The sequence below is a fragment of the Podarcis bocagei genome (genome assembly GCF_964188305.1).
Source record: "Podarcis bocagei genome assembly, chromosome: 4".
Taxonomy (NCBI): Eukaryota; Metazoa; Chordata; class Lepidosauria; order Squamata; family Lacertidae; genus Podarcis; species Podarcis bocagei.
The window spans coordinates 98,347,191-98,371,365 of NC_138128.1; the positions used below are offsets into that span (position 1 = coordinate 98,347,191).

Below are 24,175 nucleotides of genomic sequence, written 5' to 3' on the forward strand. Positions count from 1 at the left end.
GCCCCCTGCTCTTCCGCTCATTTAACTCATCTTGATGGGATGGCTTGCAGAACTCGCAAAAAAGGGCTTTGTTTTGAAAGACTGGACTATAACTCTGCCCTGTAATTTCAGGTGAAGTTATGGATTACTCAAGCAAGATTACAGGTCCTTACCCAGAGACTCGGCAAGTAATTTCTGGCATTGGGATCAGTGCACCTCAGTATTCCCAAGCACGAATAGTACCATCCATAGGATCCCCTTATGGCACTGGAAGTGTTTTGAGATCATCTAATGGAGTTGTTTATTCATCCGTTGCGACTCCAGTGCCATCCACATTTGCTATCACCACACAACCTGGTTCTATTTTCAGTACTTCCGTTAGGGACCTATCTGCTCTTCAGACAGTTGACACAATGCCCTCATTATCAAACTTACAGCATAGCCAGGCACTTCCAAGATCATATGATTTCTTGACAACTGTAGCCTCTGAGAAAGAGGGTGCAATTACTGACATCGACATTGACCCAGGGTTGCAACCTCTTCCCATGGAAGCCATTACTAGTGAGCCAACCAACTTGATGCCTGTTTTCACTACAGCTTCAGAAGCTTTTGTAGATATAATTGAGGATGAAGCTACACACCTCATTGCCCCCGAAGAAGGCAAACAGCAGCACCTTGACTTGGAGCGCGAGCTTCTAGAGCTCGAAAAACTACAGCAGCAACGTTTTGCGGAGGAGCTTGAGTGGGAGCGTCAAGAAATTCAGCGGTTCAGAGAGCAAGAGCAATTCATGGTTCAGAAGAAGCTTGAGGAGTTGCATTCCATGAAGCACCACCTCTTATATCAGCAAGAAGAAGAGAGGCAGGCACAGTTCATGATGAGGCAGGAAACATTAGCGCAGCAGCAACTGCACATTGAACAAATCCAGCACCTGCAGCAGCAGCTCCACCACCACTTGGAAGAGCAGAAGATCCAGCAGATCTATCAGTACAATTACGAACAGTCTGGAACTGTGTCTCCACAGACGACCACAGACCAAGTCATCCTTGAAGGCCAGTATGCTGCTGCCCCCAATGGGCAGTTTTGGGCTGGTGATGAAGCCACTACCACTGCTTCTGCTGTGCTGGGAATCGAAATTCCACAAAGCCAAGCCTGGTACACAGTTCAGTCAGATGGTGTAACTCAGTACATTCCCAGGCCTGGCCTGCTAAGCTCTGTCTCAGAGATGTCTCTTAAAGACGTGGATGTGAGAGAGGAAAAGCAGCTGAAAAAGAGGAGCTCCATGCCAAAGCTGCGTGGCCCATACGAGGAACTTGACGGAGCTCTGGAAGAAGAGCCTAGGTGTCTTAAGAAGATAGTGGAGAGCGGAGTTCAAACCGACGATGAGGATGGTGCGGACATGGGCTATGCAGACAGGAGGAGGAGAACAAAAAAGAGTGTGGATACAAGTGTTCAGACAGACGATGAGGACCAAGATGAATGGGATCCGACCAACAGGTCACGGAGGAAAGCCCGTGTGGGGAAATACGAAGGTACCACTGAGGCAGACAAGCCTAAGCCGTTTCCCCAAGTCGCCAGTATTGCAGTGCAAACGGTGGCCGAGATATCCGTACAGACAGAGCCGGTAGGGACAATACGGACCCCTTCAGCAAGGGCCCACCTAGATGCAAAGGTAGAAATCGTAAAACACATTTCAGCTCCAGAAAAGACATACAAAGGAGGAAGTTTGGGGTGTCAGACAGAAATGGATTCAGACACCCAAAGCCCCCAGTACCTCACAGCTACCTCCCCTCAGAAAGATAAAAAGCGCCCAACACCATTAGAAATAGGTTACTCTTCACACCTCCGGCCAGAACCCACCCTTCAGGTAGCCCCTTCCCCTCCCAAATCTCCCAAAGTACTTTATTCTCCCATTTCGCCTGTATCTCCGGCTGCAGTTATAGAGTCGGCCTTTGTACCCTATGAGAAGCCTGTCGCTGAAGACCTTAGTCCTCAGAAGATTCTGCATTCCGAGGTCCCCAAGATTCCGCAGCTGAGCCCCAAGTCTGCGAAGGTGATGCAGCGCTCTTTGTCTGACCCCAAACCGCTGAGCCCTACAGCCGAAGACCCTTCCAGAGCACATTTCCCGTACACGGATGGTTTCTTGGTAAGACCCCTTCTTTCTTCAAAGTACAAGTTCATTTTGAGTGACATCCTATGTATTATAATAAGCACTGCTTCATTAACTTGATCTATGTATGTGAATGGTAATTGGGCAATGCTGGCAATGAAGCTTTGGTACTTTTGAAACCTGATAGGAGGTGTTTATTTTATTCTTAATTAGACATGGAACTGCAAGGAAGGTGGAACATGGTGCTGCTTCAAAATAAAATGGGGAATACTTAAATGAGAGTTAATCCCAATGTTTATAGGAATCAATGTTGAAAGGGAATTTACTAGTTTCCTCCATATTTAAATTGTTTTCATATATTTCCTTTCAGAAATCTAGTAGCTTGGAATGCACATACATCCATGACTTCCATCAAGAAAGTGTGGTTATTTGCTAAGAAATTGGAATCATAGAATTGTAGTTGGAAGGGACCCCAAGGGTCATCTAGTCCAACCCCCTGCAATGCAGGAATCTCAGCTAAAGCATCCATGGCAGATGGCCATCCAACCTCTGATTAAAAACCTCCAAGGAAGGAGAGTCCACCACTGACCAAGGGAGTCCATTTCACTGTAGAATAGTTCTTACTGTCAGAAAGTTCTTCCTGGTGTTGAGTCAGAAACTCCTTTCTTGAAATTTGAAGCCATTAGTTCAGGTCCTAGCCTCTGGAGCAGCAGAAAACAAGCTTGCTCCATCTTCCATGTGACAGCCCTTGAGATATGAAGATGGCTATCGTATCTCCTATTCTCCAGGCTAAACATACCCAGCTCCTTCAACTGTTCCTCATAAGGCTTTCCAGACCCTTGATCATCTTGGTTCCCCTCCTCTGCACACGTTCCAGCTTGTCAGCATCCTTCTTAAATTGTGGTGCCCAGAATTGAACACAGTTGTCAGGGAACTGCCATCGGAGCATCAGGTGGTGGAGGGGCTCAGGGAGGAAGAAAGAGACTCAACAGCTGAAGCAGGCACCAGCAGGGGGAGGAGTGATTCTCTGAGGGAATGTGAGCAGGAGGGAGGGCTCAGGGACGCTTCCAGCGAAAACAGTGGGGAGGTATCTGAGTCTCACATAGGGAGACCTACACCTCGCCGGAAACTCACGCCGTGAGTCCAGGAGACGCGTTTCCGTTAAGGAGCTCCTTTGCTGGAAACGCTTCCGCAGACAGCCACTGTCGGACTCTACTAGTGACTAGAGCAGACATGTCTGAGGAGCTCCGTCACACACTGAGGTTTGTGGGGTCGCACAAACTCTGAGGGAGCACGATTTTACGCACAAGCAGCTAATCAATCCCTAACAGCAGTCCGACAGTCTTTGTACGCTGCCTGTGCAAGAGAAAGCATCATGAGCGAACCAACCGGAACCGGAGGAGCTGGGGTTGGGGCTGGTCCAAGCTTGGAAGATAGATACCGAGCGTTGGAGGTCCAACTGGCGCTGCAGACGGCGAGGCTGGAGGAGAGAAGGGCTCAGGATGCAGACAAGAAGGGGAGAGCCACTCAGTTCCCCAGAAAGGTACCAGGATTGGTGCAGAAGTTTGGGGGGGACCCCAAGGATTACCATGCCTTTAGGACAGAGATGCAATATGCACTTAATGTGCAGTTTGATGAATTCCCTGATGAGGAATCACGAGTTGCTTTCGTGATTGGGCATCTTGAGAGGGGGGCGAGAGACTGGGTTCGACCCCTGATGGCAACGCACAATGACGTACTAAAGGACACGATGAAGTTCTTTCGTGCAATGGATATCATGTTTTCCAGCGATATGGAGGAAGGGGTGGTGCGCAGACAGCTAATGGCTTGCAAGCAGGGAAGCCGATCTGTCCGTGAGTACTGGACTGAGTTTACCATGCTGGTTCACAGACTGGGTTGGGATTTATCGGCGGCACCCATTCAGATGCTATTTGAAGAAGGTCTTTCGTCGGCTGTGAAAGACGAGCTGTCACGGAGCCCCAGGGCGGGGTCTATGGATCAGCTGACCAAATCTGCGCTGACCATAGGAGCGCGTCAGGAGGCAAGAGCCTTGGAGAGGCGGGAAGGGAGAGGGGAACGTTGGAAGGAGTTCCGCATTCCAGACATTCCTGAGCCAGCTTTCCCGCCGGCAGAGCCGATGGAAATCGGGACAGCGCGCGCGCGCGCATTTTCAAAACCCAGCGAGGGGGCTAAGAAGGAGGGAAAGGGCGCCCGGAAATGCTATCTCTGCCAACAGCCAGGCCACTTTGCCAGAGTCTGCCCCCAGAGGAAGGAATGGCAAGGGATGGTGGGAGCTGTTGAGGGGGAAGAGCAGGGGGAGACGGAGCAGGTAAAAGCCAACGCCTGGTTGCCACAATCGGGGCACTGCAGCCAGGCCAAAGAGCAGTGAAAGTGCCCGTGCCAGAAGCTCCTCGACCTGCTCTAGTGATTGAAGTGTTGCTAGAGCTGCAAAATGGACACCCCCTAAAAATAAAGGCGCTATTGGACTCAGGCAGCTCCTGCAATTTTATGAGCAAGGAGTTTGCTGCTGAACACCAGATACAGACTATCCCTTTAAGCAACCCCCTGCAGGTGACCACGATCGATGGCAGGGAGTTGTTGGGAGGAGGAGTCAGCTTGCAGACGGTCCCAATGATCATGAGGGTGGCAAGGCACACAGAACTGATAGCGTTTAATGTGGCCACCTTGGGAGGCGCTCCCATTATTTTGGGAATGAGCTGGCTAGCTCTACATGATCCGCTGGTTGGCTGGCATCAAAGAGTGGTGTCCTTTGGTTCAGCACATTGCTTAGAACACTGCCAAGGGGAAAAGGGTTCAGCAGGGGCCCAAGCCACCCTAGCAGGGACTGAAGTAATGGAGAAGGTGAAGGTACCACCACAGTATGCAGATCTCAGCGACGTGTTCAGCGAGAAGGAAGCTGACCAACTACCCCCGCATAGGCCCTTTGATTGCCAGATCAATTTACTCCCTGGAGCACAGCTTCCTGTGGGCAAGTTGTATGCCATGTCAGACAGGGAAATGCAGGAGTTGCGAGAGTTTATTGACAAGAACCTGAAGAGAGGTTTCATCAGAGAGTCCAAAGCAGCGGGGGGTAGCCCAGTGTTTTTTGTGGACAAAAAAAACGCGGACAAGCCGAGACTTGTATGTGACTTTAGGAGGTTGAACGCAGTGACTGAACCAGTGGTGTTCCCTATGCCCAGGATTGATGATATTTTGACCAGGGTGCGGAAGGGAAAGATTTTTACAAAGCTGGATCTAAGGGGGGCGTACAACCTGATACGCATAAGGAAAGGAGATGAATGGAAAACCACCATGTTTACCCCTTTGGGGGCATTTGAATATCTCGTTATGCCATTTGGATTACAAGCAGGCTCCGCGTGCTTTCAATCTTTTATGAACCATGTACTGGGCCCTTTGCTCTACAAGAATTGCGTTGCTTTCCTAGATGATGTGTTGGTGTATTCGGAGAATGAGGAGCAACATATGAGAGACGTCAGAGAAGTGTTGAGGAGACTGCAAGCCAACAGGCTGTGGGTGAAACTGGAGAAGTGTCAGTTTCATACCAAGGAGGTGGAATTCCTGGGGTACCGCCTGTCAGACAAGGGATTGGCCATGGATCCCGGCAAGGTGCAGGCGGTGCTGGACTGGAAAACACCAAAAACCAAGAAGGATGTGCAGAGGTTCCTAGGGTTTGGAAACTTTTATCGTAAGTTCATCCGCAACTTCGCCCATCTGACGACGCCCATTACTGACTGTCTCAGCAGTAAAAAGAAGTTTGTATGGACGGCGGAGGCGGAGCGAGCGTTTGAGGAGCTGAAAAGGGCCTTCGCCTCTGAAGAACAACTTCTGCATGTGGATTTACAAAGGAAGCTAAGGGTCGAAACAGACGCATCTGACAGAGCCATAGGGGCGGTGCTTCTTCTGCAGCCGGGAAAGGAGGAGTCAGAGTGGCGACCGTGTGCCTTCTTTTCGCGAAAGCTGAACAAATCCGAGAGGAACTACACGGTGTACGACCGAGAACTTCTTGCGATTCATGAGGCGTTCCGGAGATGGAGGCATCTGCTAATTGGTGCACAACATAAGGTGCAAGTGTGCACGGACCATAAAAATCTAGAGTATTGGAGAACTGCGCGAGTGCTCAACCAAAGGCAGTTGAGATGGGCCCAGGAGTTCTCCAAATTTAACTTTGAGATTTGTTACGTGCCAGGCCCAGAGAATGTTAGGGCGGACGCTCTCTCACGCAAACCTGAATATTTGGAGGGGGAGGGAGCACCTGAAGAAACCCATATCATCCCAAAGGATCGCTGGGTGTGTGGGGCGACTTTGGTGGGACAAAGGGAATTGGTAGAGGGTACGGTGCTTGATGCATACGCCCAGGACAAACTCAGGGGTCTCAGGAGGGAGGAAGACAAACCCGGTGGTTTTGAGGAGAGAAATGGGGCATTGTATTACAAGGGAGCGTTATATATACCCGAAGGGGAATTGAGGGAGAAGGTACTCAAGCAGTTGCACGATAGTCCCACAGCAGGGCATTTTGGGCAACACAAGACCATGTGGCTGGTTACTAGGGAATTTTGGTGGCCCAAGGTCAGGGAAGATGTGTGGGAGTATGTGAGAGGGTGTGAACAATGCCAAAGAGCCAAGGGGGAGAGGCGGGCGCCGGCTGGTTTATTAGAACCACTGCCCACACCTGAAAGACCGTGGGAAGCAGTGGCAATAGATTTCATGACTGATCTGCCAAGGTCTAGAGGGAAAACAGCCATCATGGTGGTGGTAGACCTGTTAACTAAAATGGCCCACTTTATAGCCTGCTCACATGCGGTCACAGCAGAAGAAACAGCCAAATTGTTTGTAGAGAATGTGTTTCGGCTGCATGGCGCCCCCTTGAGGGTGGTTTCAGACCGGGGAAAACAATTTACTTCCAGGTTCTGGAGGAAGCTCATGAGCTTACTGCATGTAGAGGTTAATTTCTCAACGGCCCGTCATCCAGAAACCAACGGGCAGGCGGAAAGAGCAAATGGGGTTCTCCAGCAATATTTGAGGTGTTATGTTAATGACAGAGAGAATGATTGGGTGGAGAAGCTGGCGTTGGCAGAATTTGCCTACAACAATGCAGAGAACGTGTCCACGGGGATGAGCCCCTTTTTGGCTAATCACGGGTGCCATCCCAGAGCCTTCCCAGGGGGGGAAGGGGAGAACTGGAGCGTTCCAGCTGCAGAACAGTTCGTTGAAGAAATGGAAGCGATTCATCGCCAGCTCCAACTCAACTTAAACAGGGCTAAGGAGGAATATAAGAGGCAGGCAGACAAAAACAGAAGAGAAGGTGAAAGCATTAGGGTGGGGGACCAGGTGTGGCTGTCAACCCAAGGGTTGCCATTCAAAGGAGGTTGTAAGAAGTTAAGACCCAAAAGGCTGGGTCCGTTTGAAGTCATGCAGCAGGTCAACCCAGTGGCTTTCAGACTCCGGTTACCGAACCACATGAAGCTGCACCCAGTTTTTCACAGGTCGTTGCTGTCACCGTATAGAGGAGACAGTGAAGGGAGGGTCACTAGGGGACCAGCAATGGAGGAGAAGGAACACAGCTACCATGTAGCGGAGATCCTTGATTCCAGGTGGAAGGGAGATCAAGTAGAGTATTTGGTAATGTGGGAAGGGGAACCGGAGTCGGAAAACACCTGGGTTAGGGCAGAGGATGTCAATGACGAAGTTTTAATAGAGACTTTTCATCAGAGGTTCCCACGTAAACCTCAGCCTGTAGCGAGGTTCCGAAGGGAATACTTTGCCACCACCGATGAGGAAGAGGAGTTGGAGGGGTTCCCAGATTCTGAAGAGGAAGAGGATTCAGCGAGCCAGGACGACGATCGATGGAGGGAGTTGTTCGAGACGTCTGAAGATGAGGAAGATTCTTTTCGGGGTTTTAGCCCTTCACCTCCCAGAGGGGAGGTAATGGGAGGGGGTGAGGGGGGCCCTGGAGGGGAGGTGGATGTCAGGGAACTGCCATCGGAGCATCAGGTGGTGGAGGGGCTCAGGGAGGAAGAAAGAGACTCAACAGCTGAAGCAGGCACCAGCAGGGGGAGGAGTGATTCTCTGAGGGAATGTGAGCAGGAGGGAGGGCTCAGGGACGCTTCCAGCGAAAACAGTGGGGAGGTATCTGAGTCTCACATAGGGAGACCTACACCTCGCCGGAAACTGTCACGCCGTGAGTCCAGGAGACGCGTTTCCGTTAAGGAGCTCCTTTGCTGGAAACGCTTCCGCAGACAGCCACTGTCGGACTCTACTAGTGACTAGAGCAGACATGTCTGAGGAGCTCCGTCACACACTGAGGTTTGTGGGGTCGCACAAACTCTGAGGGAGCACGATTTTACGCACAAGCAGCTAATCAATCCCTAACAACAGTATTCCAAGTGTGGTCTGGCCAAGGCACAATAGATGGGTACTATTATTTCCCTTGATCTGGACACCATACTTCTGTTGATGCAGCCTAGAATAGCTTTAGCTTTTTTGCTGCTGTATCGCACAGTGAGTTTTCACAAGTGCCAAAATGACGTTACTGTTGCCCAGCAGCAGTTGGTGTGGCAAGAAACCCACAAGCCCACCTTCCCAACATAGGCGCCACCACAACTTACCTGAACAGCACTGGGGCAGGCCAGAGCAGGGTGGCAGTAAGCTTGGGGTTGCATGGGCATACTGGTAGAAACAGTCTGACTCTTCCAGCTGTGCATAGACCCAGCCTGACTGCTGCCCCGCCCTAGTACCCTCCAGGTAAACTGTGCAGACACACCAACAGGAGAGCTGGATTAGCTCTGCTGGTGCATCTGCACTGCCCCGACCTCATTGCCACCCTGTTCTGCCTCAGCCCAGTTCAGGTAAGCTGTAGCAGACGGGCTCCACAGCATTGCCCAGTGACAGCAGCTGCTATTGCCGTTGTCCCTTACCTTATTTCAAAGGGGACCTAATTCCCTAGCATGGCTGCCTTGTGTTGTCTGAACATTGTAGGATCCCACAAAATGCCTAACATTCTTCCTTCCATAACTGTATATATTCCATAGTAAAACAAAACATTTTTCCTGATTTCAGGATCTGTCAGTTAGGCCAAGTAGTGTTCCTAAGTAAATTGTGTTTCAAATGCTTTTTGTGAAGTAGTTGTTCATAAGTCTCCTTGTATTACTATGTCTTCAGCTCTCAGAGAAAGGAGTACTTTAGAAATGTTTTTTGCTGACAGTTTAAACTGAGATAAACTTTAGTGTTGAGAAGTAACTTATAGATTTGCTTCCGCCACAGGATTTTAAACAATGAGACTATTTTTGAACTGGTTGCATCAAGCAAATCCTCCCAAATTTATCAATTCCTTGCATAATTTTAATCCCAAAATACAAAAGCAGCTGTTTTAGTTTTCGGAACCCCGCTTTCTCTTCACACTAAAGAGCTTGGGATATTACTAGTGGAATGATTGTTCCTAGTTTAAATATTATTTCTACCATTAGTCAATAAAAACAATCACCCTTAGGTGAACAACTTAAAGATTTAAGCAAACATCCTAAGCCTACTTGTGAGTCAGAGAATAGATTCATATTGTCTAGATATTACATATATTACATATATTACAGTTGTATAAGTAAAATTGGTTTGCCCAAGCTTGCTCATCATGTAAGAACATGGGCTGATACTGGATTTGAACCATAGCTGTCAACTTTTCCCTTTTCTTGCGTGAAATCCTATTCGGAATAAGGGAATATCCCTTAAAAAAGGGAAACGTTGACAGCTATGATTTGAACCCACTTTGCCAGTTCCAAAAACATGGTACTCTCTCATCTGGAACTAAGTGGCATTCTGTTGTTCTAAAGCAGGCTTCCTCAACCTCAGCCCTCCAGATGTTTTTGGCCTACAACTCCCATGATCCCTAGCTAGCAGGACAGGTGGTCACGGACGATGGGAACTGTAGGCTCAAAACATCTGGAGGGCTGAGGTTGAGGAAGCCTGTTCTAGGAGCAGGAATACTGGGAAAGGGAGGCTATATGAGGCTGTGGTCAACCTTTCCCTGATTTTACATGGTTTACATATCTTGATATGGCATAGGGGTGCCAACTTGCCCTCAGGATTGTGGGTGCCCACCACAATGTGGATGTCACATGCACTACGCGCAAGCTACGTGCGGCAGCGGCTCCTCTTCCTCCTTCTCCGTGGGGAGGGGCTTGGACTCAGAGAGATTCTGCCTCCATGTCTGAGGCAACCCCCCGCGCTTGGAAAAGCGTGCCTCGCTCACTGGCTGCGGAGGGCGGAGCTGAACTGCTTCTTTCTTGGAGACAGTGCTGCCTCCTGCTGGCTTTTCTCATTGACTTTGTGGGTGCCCGGCTTCTAGAATTATATTATTGTGGGTGCCCACGTACCCACGGCCCCTGGAGTTGGCTCCTATGTCAAGTCAAGCATTCATTTGTCACGTTGCATGCCTTTATGTAACCTTCAAACATCAGTAAATGAGTGCTTGGGGGTTGATTCACCCTTGCAGGGGTGTTAACTTTATTGAGCAATGACTAGAAATTAGCCAATTCAAGTTCCAATAATATAATAAAGATAGGAGTATATTGCTTCTTTGTCGTGTTTTCTGTATTGAGTGCTTTGTAGTGAATGTTAAAAGTGAAAATTCTTTCTAATTACAGCATTTTACTTAGAACAAGGAACTATGGGTATAGAATCTATTGTGCCTTGGATTAAGCTCCATATAATTAATAATCTTTATTCAGTTGGTAGCTGTGCAAATCCTCTTCTGGGGAACCCAAGTCTCAAGGGAAGGTATTCAGGAAAAGTGCCAAAATCCGTTGGCACATCTGTTCCATTTGGAAACAGGGCAAACTTTTGCCCTTAACATCCTCTGAGGGAATAATTGTTTGGGAAACGTCCAGTTTGGAAGCATGGCAAACATTTTATCAGTTTGCCTCTGTTTAGATTCATGCCAAGTGTTCCTGCCCCAAACAAACAGATGCACACATATACCCCAAAGGGAGTTTTTAACAGTCTTTGCATGAACAAGGAGTAGCAGACCAGAGGGCAGAAATCCTTATGCATCCCCTAGTTTTTAAAGGTTAGAAGCTCAATCCAAACCAGAGTTAAGCATTTTTAGGACTCATCTATTTCCATGTAGAAGAGTTGAGCCTTTCCACTGAAATGAAGAAATAAACAGGAATTTGGTGTGCTTCACTGTGGGTGGATATTGCCCTATTTAGATTTGTTTTCCTAACCATCCTGAAAACTTGACACAGTTTGTAAAGCCAAAGCCATGAATACAAAGTGAACAATATAACATAGGAGCCAACTCCTAGGGGCTGCCATTCAAATGGCGTCTGTGCACCACGTCATGTGATCAATTATGTAGTGCAGGGTTTACTTGCCCCCCCAATATTTTATTCAACTTAACACCCATGCAATAAAACATTTAAACACATCACTTCTTGACTAATCCAGAATAAGGACCAAACTAAAAGCAGTGGCTGCCTATGCACCATACATTTAAAATATGATTCTCTCCCCCCAAAGAATCATGGGAACCTTAGTTTGTTAAGAGTACTGTGAATTGTCGCTCTGTGGTAGACAGACTACAGTTCCCAGGATTCTGTGAGGGATGCTTTAAATGTAAGGTGTGCACACAACTTTCAAAGCAGTTAACATGTGCGTGAAGAATCAGGACCTCAGCAGTTAGGGAGAGTTTTTCAATCCTCATTCTATGATCTCAGTGAAATGCCCACTCTTCCCCTTTAGCTTCTACTAGTTCCAGGAGGCAAGCCTCCATTGATCCCAATAGCAAATGAGGAGGGGGATTTTCACCCTGATCATAGCCAAGCAGGAACCTCTCCATTTGCTGTGATCTTGATCCTGCTGCACACCTCACCCTTTGCAATGACTGTTTACATTGGGGGGGGGGGCACACGTTCAGTTGCTTTCACACAACCACATTTAATTTGTCCCTGTATTAAAACATTCAAGAGCCTTCACACATGTCTGTGCCTGCTCAGAATGCACGAGAAGTGAAATCACTTTTTTAATAATAATAATAAAAATTACTTCCATCTCAAAATACCTTTGCATGCAGACAGCTTTTCACAACAGGGAAGATGTTCCAAGTTAAGCATTCCAGATTGGGGGGGGGGGGAGAAGTTGACGCAGGATTGGATCCAGTCAAGTGAGCTTCCATGTGCAGTTACGATGTAGCGTCATCACCTTCTTGGGGTTTTAGTCTTGTTTTAAATGTCTCCATTGTCTTTGCATTTTTAACTGCTTGTAATTATTTTCTGTGTAGATTGCCATCAGATGGTGGTTTAGAAGGTGGTTAATACAGTGGTGCCCCGCAAGACGAATGCCTCGCAAGACGGAAAACTCGCTAGACGAAAGAGTTTTCCGTTTTGGAGGTGCTTCGCAAAACGAATTTCCTATGGGCTTGCTTTGCAAGACGACAATGTCTTGCGAGTTCCTGCTGGTTTTTTTTTCCTCCCCCCCCCTTTTCTAATCCGCTAAGCTGCTTATCAGCTGATCCAATCAGCAGATAAGCCGCTAATAGCGCTAATCCGCTAATCTTTCAATGGGCTTGCTTCGCAAGACGAAAAAACCGCTAGACGAAGAGAATCACAGAACGGATTCTTTTCGTCTTGCGAGGCACCACTGTAGTAATAATAATGCATGCTATTAATTTCTAAACATTGCAACGTACCTTAGAACCTGTCCAGCAGCAGTCAGGGACACTTTCACCTGGGGGCTCAGGGGTGGTTCTGCCTCTCCTTTAGAGACTGGGCTCCCTTTCTGTAGGGCAGGACACTTGCCAGCCTCCCCTGAGGGTCCCTGGTCTTCTGCAGCTGTTGTGCTGCACTTTTCCTGAGTTCCACCAGTATCTGGGGGGTCCAGATCATTGGAGGAGGAATCTAGCATGGGCAGGACATGAGGCAGAAGACCAAGATTGAAAGAAAGGCTCTCCTTTGCCTTCCTGGTAAGATCAGGGCAGAGGTGAAATTGTATGCTTGTATGTGACTGCCTGTGACCATGAAATTGCTCATATTTCCACAACCCTACAGGAGTGTAATAACACACAGTTTACTGAATGACCAGAAGATACTAATGGCCATGAAGTTTTTAAGTGTAGCCTGCAAATTTATTCAAATCTTCCCTTGATTCCTATTAATTTATTGCAGTATTCATAGCCTGAAATGAGCAATAAATTGTGAGTCAGGTGACACCAGAAGGGTCTGTTGTTCACAGTGCATAATATCATGAAATAAAACATTTTCTAGGATAAGTTGATAGACAGTTGGTAATTTGTGCTTGTACATGGGGGAAAAAATCAAGAGCAAGTCTTGATTGTTTTGTAAAAATTCAGTCATTCGTTGGCAAGTTTCTACTGAAATGTACAATATCTACGGTGACACAAGATAGCTAAACAATGAAAAACTACTGAACAATATTTTGATAAGCATGTAGTGGATCTAGTAAAAAGAAAAAGAAAATGAAAAATGTTCAGGTGTAGATTTCCATCTGGGGAAAGGGGGCTTGTGAAAGGGTTTCACATTCATAGGCATGCTTCAAATCAATATTTCTCCTAAATGGTGAACTTTTAAATCAGCAGTAACTAACCTGTGGCCCCCTAATTGCTGTAAAGACTGCCAGCTCCCACCAGTCCCCAGCCAACATGACCAGGGGTCAGTGGTTACGGGAATTGCAGTTCAGCAACATCTGGAAGGTCGTAAGTTTTAAAAAGCAAATGTTTCTGGCCTTCTATTGTAATATTGCATCACATTATTATTATTATTATTATTATTATTATTATTATTATTATTATTATTATTATTATTATTATTACTGCTGCTGCTGCTGCTACTACTTCTACTATTTGATCCAGCATGTATTGTCCATCTTCCTGTGGAACTGTAGTACACAGTGCTGCTGTTACATTCATGGGAGTTACAGAATGGTATTTTCCAGGAGGTTCCTGATCAAATTTAGGAGCATATATTTGCATATGTTCCTTACTTCATTTATCATGATCCCTGGAAACTGAATAGGTGAACTGCCTCCACTGAAAAGGATTACACATGTGAACCAACACTTAGTTTTCAAAAGAAGCCTGTGTTGTCATATAACTTGGGATGCCAGCTTTATAGGATACATGGATGGAATCCACATAGATGATACTGGATAAAATAGGGTGTCCTCAATTGCTCACTTTGTGTAATCTGGCTAGGAGGTAGAAGACCCTGGTCATAGCTCCTGGGGTTTGAAGGTTTCCAACTATGGGAGGCGTTTCTTCACTAAGGTGACATAGTTATTTCTGGCACTGCTGAAAATTTTTCACTAAGCTCCCCATCTGTAGTCAGTTCCCTTTTTTATTACAGGAGTCCCTCTTTTACCTGCTTCTTTTATTACTATTTTGAAAAAAGGGAAGGTGTAAGAGTTAATTAAAGGGGTCCCTTAACAGATTCAAATCTAGACCAACAGTAGAAGAGCAACAAATAGGAAGTCACTGGACAGGTGGCTAAAATCAAATCAGTAACTCAATTTGAAAGATCCCAAAATGCATTAGGAGTTATTCTGTGTTCCATATTAAAGCTTTGCTGTTACACAAAAAGAAGCAGTTGGACGTGTTAGCATTTCCTATCACATGGCTGGTTCCTCTAATTCGGTAGATGCCTGACCTCATCAACAGTTCTGTCAAATTGGAAAAGACAAAATAACCAACATTCTGGCTCTCTATCAGGACTGCAAATAATATATGTTAAGGGGTCCTAAATGTATGTATTTCCATTAATAATACATGTTGATTTGGACTGGTGAAATCAAAGCAGTTCCAAAGGTGGGTTTTAAGTAGCACAAAATCACCCTCCAATTTCAGAAGATTGTTAAATCATTATTGAATCATTAAGCAAGTATATTATCCATGCTGATGCCAAATAAGCATGGAATACTCAAAACAATACTTAATTGGACTAAATACACTGTTTAAAATATGCAAAGCCAGCTGAGTTAATTGGGTTAGAGTTTGGTTAACCCAGATAAGAGAGCTCATCGCCATTTAAATAATGCTTCATTTGGGGTATTTATACTGCTTCGCATACCTAGGAGGGAGGCTCAGACTGTTGGGCACCACTTCCCAAAGGCTCACCAACAGGAAAGGCACATAGACGGGAGCATTGAGCTCTTTATCTGTGTCTGTACCTGCCGGGAGGTTAGAGCTCCAATCCCCTGGGACACACGGACGCAAACCTCTGCATATCCCTCCAGCCCAGAACCAGCTCTGAGCTATTTTATTTATTTTATTGCTTTATTTATTAGATTTATCAGTTGCTGTATCTTGCCCAGGGCAACCCAAAGCGACTTACAACCTAACAGATGGACAGTAAACCCCACATAGATACATGAAAGCCAAGAGGAATACATTAAAGACATCCCCACCCACATCTAAAAGGCCAAAGACCTGGTTATAGAGGAAAGTTTTTGCCCTGTACCTAATGATGGCACCAGGTGGGCCTCCCTGGGGAGAGCATTCAAGCAGTGTTAGAAAGAAATATAAGCTAGGCGCCAAATGGTTCCTTAAACCAGGGTTAGGCTCGCCAAAACAGAATGACTAGTTACCATTTGGGGGGCGTTTTTCACTGCGACTTTTTGGTCCCTGGATTGTGCAGATAAAATAAAACTGATGGAATTCTACAGGATGTGGTATTAGTGTGTGTAAACAGTCAAGATCCAAGGATCCCCAGGCATGCACCTCCAGATGGTGGAGATGTCATCCTGGCGCCTGGGCATCTTCACTTGGTCATAAACTGGCTGTTACATAGGAGCAGTCCTGGCACAAGGTATATCTAGCCCAACAGTGTGCTCCTAACTGTGGCAAGGCATATGCCTCCAGAAAGTTCCATAGAAGGCAATACCCCTCTGTCACTCAGCTACTGGTACTCAGCTGTATAGGTTCCATGGCTTATAACCATGGATAGATCTATCTGCCATGGATTTGTCTTCTCTTAAGACTGTGATGAACATCATATCCTGTGGCTGCGAATTCCATACATGAATTTTGTATTAGGTGAAGTACCGTATTTTTCGTTCTATAAGACGCACTTTTCCCTTCCTAAAAAGTAAGGGGAAATGTGTGTGCGTCTCCTGGAGCGAATGCAGGTGGGAGGCTCTGCTCAGCGCTCCCTTTAAAGAGCGCTCTCTTCCGAGGAGGGAGAAGGAAAAGCCCCCAAGAGCCGCACAAACGCTCCGCGCGCTTTTTAAAGGGAGTGCAGTTCTTGGGGGAGCCTTCCTCCCCCTGCCCGGGAGAGGCTGCACGCGGCTATCCCATAAGCCAGGACAGCGCAGCGATCCCGCTTGCTTTCCTGGCTTCTGGCTTAGCTGCGCTCAGCCTCTTCCGGGCAGGGGGAGCCTTCATCCCGCTGCCCGGGAGAAGCTGCGCACGGCTGTCCCATGAGCCAGGACAGCAAGAGGCTATCCCAGAAGCCAGATCCCTCTTGCTGTTCTGGCTTCTGGGGTTCAGAATTTTTTTTCTTCTTGCTTTCCTCCTTCAAAAACTAGGTGCGTCTTATGGTCTGGTGCGTCTTATAGAGCGAAAAATACGGCACTTGGTTTTATCTGTCCTGAATCTAATGGATGACCCTGATTCCTGTTGTTATGACAGTGAGAAAAAATGGTCTCCGTTCACTTTTTGCAAATGGCATCATTTAGTAAATTTGTGTTGTGTGTCCTTTTAATCATATTTTCCAAACTAAGAAGCCCCAAGTGCTTTAAGCTTTCCTTTTAGGGAAGGTGCTCCCTCCAGCCTTTTCAACAGTTTCTTGGTACTTTTCTACACGTTGTCCAGCTCTGTGCTTTTCTTTTTGAGATGGGGTGGCTAGAACTGTACACAGTCCTGCTTTGCAGCCTCTTTGGGACCACAAAACATGAGTTTAGTCAAGCATCTAGTAGTACATTTGGATGGGTTGTTTTTGGCTTGGAAGATCACAAGTTGGCCCATATTTGTCCATTTATCTAAAATAATTATCCTGTGGTTTTTTCTTATGCTGCAGACTAAAGGATCTTCAAGTGTATCAGCATCAGGAATCCAAAAGAAGGTCAAGAGGACTCTACCCAACCCACCTCCAGAAGATGTTGCCGTAGGGACACAATCTGCCTTCACTACTGTGGGATCAGTTTCACGCCGGAGGATCTGTAGAAGCAATACCATGGCCAGAGCTAAAATCCTCCAGGATATAGACAGAGAACTGGATCTGGTAGAAAGAGAGTCAGCCAAGCTTCGGAAAAAGCAAGCAGAGTTAGATGAGGAAGAGAAAGAAATAGATGCAAAACTTCGGTATCTAGAGATGGGCATCAATCGGCGGAAAGAGGCATTGCTAAAAGAACGAGAAAAGAGGGAGCGTGCCTATCTTCAAGGTGTAGCAGAGGAACGCGACTATATGTCTGACAGTGAGGTTAGCAGCACCAGGCCCACGAGAATAGAATCTCAGCATGGCTTGGAAAGACCAAGGACTGCGCCCCAAACAGAATTTGACCAGTTTATCCCCCCACAAACCCAACCAGAAACGCAGTTTGCAACTCCTACGAGTCCTTATACTCAGTATCAGTACTCTTCACCTGCCCTTCCCACTCAAGCACCAACTCAGTACTCCCAGCCATCTCATTACCAGCAGCAGCAACCTTTATATCAGCAGCAGGTTTCTCCTTACCAGACCCAGTCAGCATTCCAGACTGTGGCAACCATGTCCTTCACGCCACAGGCTCAGCCTCCACCAACCCCACAGCCTTCCTACCTTTCCTCGCAGCTAATGGTGATCCCACAGAAAACAAGGCAGGCTTCGTTATATCTGGAGCCTAAGATAACAACGAACTATGACGTGATTCGCAACCAGCCTCTCATGATAGCCCCTGCATCTTCTGACAACACATATGTCGTGTCCCATTTGGGTAGTAAATACAGTACCTTGGACTTAAGGATGGGGCTCGATGAGAGGAGCAGCATGGCCAGTAGTCCCATCTCGAGCATATCTGGCGACTCCTTCTATGCAGATATTGACCACCATGCGCCACGTAATTACGTGCTGATTGATGATATTGGAGACCTCACTAAAGGGACATCAGCTCTGAGCTCTGCTTATGGTCTACATGAGAAGGATCTGACCAAAACCGACCGGCTGCTTCGAACTACTGAGGCGCGGAGAGTGCAAGAAGTCTCAGATTTCCTCGCACCGCTGCAGACTTCTTCTCGGTTGCACAGCTACATGAAGACTGATGATGATCCCATGGAAGACCCTTATGAAGTGAAGCTGCTGAAGCATCAGATCAAGCAGGAGTTCCGAAGGGGAGCTGAAAGCCTGGATCACCTGGCAGGCCTTTCACAGTATTACCATGCAGATACTAGCTACAGACATTTCCCCAAATCTGAGAAATATAGCATAAGCAGGCTTACCTTGGAGAAGCAAGCTGCCAAACAGCTTCCAGCCGCCCTTCTTTACCAGAAGCAGTCAAAGCATAAGAAGGCCTTGATTGATCCCAAATTATCTAAATTTTCACCCATTCAGGAAAGCAAGGACCTGGAGCTTGATTATTCAACCTACTTGACTTCAAGCACATCATCTCTTGGCGGCATTTCTTCCAGAGCAAGGCTCCTCCAAGATGACATAACGTTTGGCCTTCGAAAAAATATCACAGACCAGCAGAAGTATATGGGGCCAACTCTCTCACATTCTCTTGGCACAAGCCTTGGGGCTGCACTGAGTACAACAATGAGATCCACACTACATGATGATTCTGACAAATCTTACAGCAGTGGCAGCAGATCCAGGCCTTCTTCCCGACCGTCATCCGTCTATGGGCTTGATTTATCGCTAAAAAGAGATTCTTCAAGCTCATCTTTAAGACTGAAGGCCCAAGAGGCTGAACCACTAGACGTTTCCTTCAGTCACGCAGCCCCCTCTGGAAGAACTAAACCCACGAGTCTACCCATAAGTCAGAGCAGGGGCCGAATCCCAATAGTAGCGCAGAATTCAGAAGAAGAGAGTCCCTTAAGTCCTGTGGGTCAGCCAATGGGAATGGCAAGAGCAGCAGCCGGGCCATTGCCACCTATATCCGCAGACACTAGGGACCAGTTTGGATCAAGCCATTCATTGCCCGAAGTCCAGCAGCATATGAGGGAAGAATCACGAGCTCGAGGCTATGACCGGGATATAGCCTTCATCATGGACGACTTCCAGCACGCCATGTCAGACAGTGAAGGTAAACTAGACTTCAGACTGCTTTATCGCTCCCACAACACAAATCCTCATTTCTATGCATGTGTCTGATTTCATAATCTTTCGGGGACTAATTCTTCTTCTTTTCTTTTTGGCATTCTTTTTCTGTGCGTGTGTATATATATATATGTACGTATGTGTGTGTATATAGATAGATATTCTTTTCATTTGGTCGGCTGATTTAACTCTGTGCTCAGATTCTGGATGGGTACATGGATAGACTTGCATGTTCCAGTTGTATTTATTTTTTCTTTTAGTTTGCGTGTGCATTTTTTTGCACTCCACTTTTGTTATATGTATTTTGGCTGGGATTTTCAGAAGCAATAATTCAGGATTGGTTTGTCTTCTTCCATTGTGTTTAGTGGAATAAGCTTCTGCTAAAATCAAGAGAGGCTGAAAATACCACCCAAAATAAATATAGTCTTCATAAAACTGTGACCCATCCTTTTGTTAATGTGAAAAGATCTTCTGTGCAATAAGCTTGCTGCAAATCTTCAGCAATCCAAAAATTTCCAAGAGCCATAGAGCACAGTTTACAAACAAAATCCTTTATGAAAGTAATTCCCTTATATATTTCAAATCATTGTTTTAATCCCCGATGGAATCATGGGTAGAAGCAATATTGTTATGATGGGGTATTGTATTTTTAGAGACTTCGTTACTGCGCCTTTATAATTGCATCTTCGTAAAGTGTATGCTGTTATGTATGGATTTTTGTAAATTAAAAGTATGATGATATGATATTGTTCAGATGTCAGGGTCAATAAGCTTCCCCAGTAAACTTTTCTCATTAAACTTTCACAGATAACTTCAATGCTATCCATATGTATAAATGACCCTATATAAACTATAACCTGTACCTCAGACATATAAGCATGTTTTTTAAGTGATTCTATTCATGTGTGGTTATTACATATGCTGTTCCAAGTATTGGGATGAGTCTGAGAGGAGGAGGCAGGTAGGATGGGACAGGAAAACCTAAGTAGGGAAACCACTTCTTAAAAGAAAATAATAAAAAGTCCCAAGTAAATGTTCAAGTACGTGGTGGGTTGGGAAGTCTACAGGCAACTGCACAAGCCTATCTCACACAGATGCACACAAAGGTGTTTTTTCTATAAAAAAAGAAAACGAAAAAGAAATACTAAATGTTACTTTTTAAAAAGCAAAGAAAAATGTTATGCTGATGTTAAATATTAAACTGTAAGTTGTGTATCAGCATGGTTGGAATTGAGTAAAGTTTATAACATGTTTTAATACTGTTTCAGAAGCCATTTCCAAAAGACGTTTTGAAAGTTAATGAATTTTACACGTTTTCTTTGTATGTGCTCTGTTGAGTTTTTGTGCATATTGTCCAATAAAAATACACTGCATGCCCTGTTGTGTTTGCTAATAGCCGTGATTACCTTGGAAGACATACTTGCTGAAGTTACTCCCCTCACACTTTCTTATCTACTTCAGTACCATTACTTCCTTCCTTCAGTTCACTCTGAAAATAGAATCATAATAGATGTGAATATTTGATATAAAGCTTTTCCCCTCCGAATGTCCTGGAATTTGCCCCATCTCACCGAAGTATAAAACAGGAGGTTGGATCCAGAGAAAGTTAGTTGCATTTAAATGCCATTGAGATCAACAGTACCTAAGTTAGCCATGACGTATGCTTTTGCACCGATTTCAAGGGTACCTAAATTTGGTTTACACTACAGTCCAATATTCACTGACCTGGGAGTAAGTCCCATTGTATTCAGTGGATACTTACTTTTGAGTAGAGCGTGTTTCGGAGCATGTTTTAATTTGCTCTGGATCCGATACATGTTTACATTTTGTTTTGGTTTCTACTTTTTGTGGTTACTTAAAGCTTATACGTTCTTACTTTAAAAGTTGTCTAAAACTTCCATTAAGGGAGTGGAGGGAGGCTATGTATCATTTTACATGCCCTGCTGGAACCATGCCTATTCATCTTAAGATCCAAAGTTTGTCTAAGGTCTCAGTATGCTCCATTGAACATTCCACTTTTCTTTTCATTCCTGAGTTCTTCAAGCCTTTAAATCATTTTTTCTTCATAAAGGGAGTAATAACTGCTAGCAGCCCAGAGAAAACAAAAGGAATGAGATGAACAGACTGACTGGAGTAAAAGAGGAATTGAATCTATTTTTGTAACCCCACCCCTCAAAACAAAAAAAAATTACACTAGCCACTCTCACCAAAATATCCTAGGTTTTCATATTCTGTAACTCATAAATACATGCTCTCTCTCTATAAGGTTATAAAGAAGCATAACACCTACATGGCATACACATAACACTTTTTTCTGAAATGAAACATGGCCCTTTGACCATTCTTCTTGTTTCACAGTTGTCAAATATGCTAGCATGTAGAGCCCACTGGAATTTTAAGTCATCTTTGCTCCAGCAATCCTTTTCATGAAACAACAAACATTTGCATCCACATCATTGACACCATTGCTTGTTTTGTATGAAAACTGCAACTCTGCTTTATATCTATGGCTGGGGTTTATGGGTTAACTCCATAGCAGGAAGTGGAAACTGTATCCATGCTATATTAGGAGCAGCACCAGAACTCCAGGAATCATGAAATGGTAATATCAAATTCATTATGTGAAAGCGTTATTAGCAAAAAGTAGCCCATAAATTCTTTCAGTTCAAGTAATGTTATACGGATCATACTGTTCACTATGATCAAGCAAAAAAACCACGTTTCTTTATATGCATGAATATACTTTAAATTACTGTGTTGCTATGTCTGGAGACAGCTATATGACATGAACCATAGATTCTGAAAGTTGTTAAGAAAGGAGATGCAATTCCCTAAACGAACATTTTAAGAATGTGTCATTGCATTTAACCAGTGTGATCTTCTAGTTAAAAAATGTATTTAAGCAGATTAGAATTTATGGGTTCATGCACATTCACAGAAAACAAAGGCATTTGGAAAATACCTAAAATGCAACATGCAAAACTGCTGGTTGAGAAGCCTCTGCATTCTTACTATTGCACCTCCTAAACTTTCAAAGGCCAACTTTTGTAGAGTCAGTTCACATATGAGGAGAGAGTACCAGTGACTAAGGGTGTTGCATTTGATTTTATCTTTACAAAAATACAGGAGCAATGAGTATCAGGCAAGCACCCAAGACAGAGATAGTGCCAGTCCTTAAAGCAGCATCAGTTCCACAAAAAAGCAAAGATAAGGCATTGTTTGGTGCCTCCAAGGCTGCTACTTGCCAGCTGCTGCCACAATTCCTCATTTACCCCTGCATTCTAACTTTGAAATCATTTCACCAAAGTCCTCAGATGAGGTATGCTCCATAGCTAGTAAGCATCAGCCACCAAAAACCATGGGATAAATTGTGCCATCTCTTAGAAGATCTTTGTTCTGCCTTTTTCATATCCTGTAACACCACTATTTCAAAAGTAGTAATGTTAGGGTTGTATTGTGAGTAACGTTAGTACTGTAGTCTAGTGAGTTTGAAAAGTTCAATCCTAGTATTTAGGGCATTATACCCTGGAGTTCATACAAAGGATAATCCCTTATTCAAAAGTTTTAAGTTCATCCTGGTTTAGGAGATATGACGACAAATTGAATGCTAAGTCTGTCTTCTACAGATGCCGCCTATGATAAATTCTCCATTTTTGTTCTTAGTAAGTATGAAACGATGCAGTTCAAGAGATTTCATCAACGAATTTGAGGTGTTTATAGCAAATAGTGTAATTGTCACACAGGAGATTTCTCTCTCTAATTTCACACAAGAGTTCACACCATTTATATACTGCTTAATTACAAGTGTATCTAATTGGTATACAATTATTAACAAGTGCAATATAGACCAAATCAGTTCAAAACTAAATATAAAATCTGAAGTGACTTAAAACGTCTGCTGAGATAAGAACCTACCTGCTACTAACCTGCTTTAAAGAGTCTTGCATCTCTTCTGGCAAATATCCAGACTCAGATTTTTGTGGACGTGAAGATGGAGAGCAATTCAGAACTGGGAAAAGTCTACCAAGAATGATTCTGTGCACACCCTTATTTCTCATGCAGCCAAACACTTGATTGACAGAATTAATTTGATTCAGTGTTGGTCACTTGTTCTGTATTTTACATGTTTTATTGTATAGTACCATGATATTTTTAATGAGTTGGTGGTTTATAAACACTTTTATAAATAAATAAATAAATAAAATATATAAGGCGAGACAGTGATGGAACTGAGAGTCCATAAGGAGTGGTGCAAAGGGTTTTATGAAACTACCTGCTAAGAGGAAACACCTCAGAAACATATTCCAATGGAGTATTTCAGGAACCAAACAAGCCCAGATAAATTGTTATGGCATTCTGACATATCTGCAAAGGCTCCGCAGTCAACAAGGCTGGGTCTTCTCTGTCACTTTCTACTAACCTGAGTTTGTCTGCTTCCACTCTTGCCTGCTACTTTTGCTTTAAAATGCATGGCCAATTATTAACTGCTATATGCATGTTGACTGCGCACACCAGACTATTGCTCTTCTCACATCTCTGGCTCAGAACCTATGACGTGTCCTTGGTTTTCAAAGCCTACCACCTGCGCCGGGAAGAAACGGATTGGTTCGACAAGCCCCGGGAGTCTCGTTTGGAGAACGGACATGGTTTTGACAGAAGACTACCAGACAAGCTAGCTCACTCGAGGCCACCAAGTCAGCATCAAGACCAAGTAAGGAGGCTATGTTTTTAAGCATTGATGTTTTTAAGAAGATTCATGAGTCATACCATCTCTCATAGCTTACAGTAGACAGGCCACTCAATTTGTCAAAATGAGGTTTAAGAAAATTCCAC

At 45.0% G+C, this 24,175-nt stretch overlaps 1 protein-coding gene across 6 annotated transcripts in view; it reads left to right on the forward strand.

Annotated features, from left to right (window-relative positions):
- The window catches only part of PCLO (piccolo presynaptic cytomatrix protein), a 239,349-nt gene that overhangs the window by 130,535 nt on the left and 84,639 nt on the right, over positions 1-24,175 (forward strand). For 5 of the 6 annotated variants that reach the window (XM_081191441.1, XM_081191442.1, XM_081191443.1 and 2 more), the window contains exons 6-8: positions 112-2,123; positions 17,126-19,328; positions 23,917-24,053. In XM_081191441.1, the coding sequence (XP_081047567.1) occupies positions 112-2,123; positions 17,126-19,328; positions 23,917-24,053 (4,352 nt within the window). Of the gene's footprint in view, positions 1-111; positions 2,124-17,125; positions 19,329-23,887; positions 24,054-24,175 lie in introns of all 6 variants that reach the window. The other variant, XR_014007552.1, reaches the window with a different exon arrangement.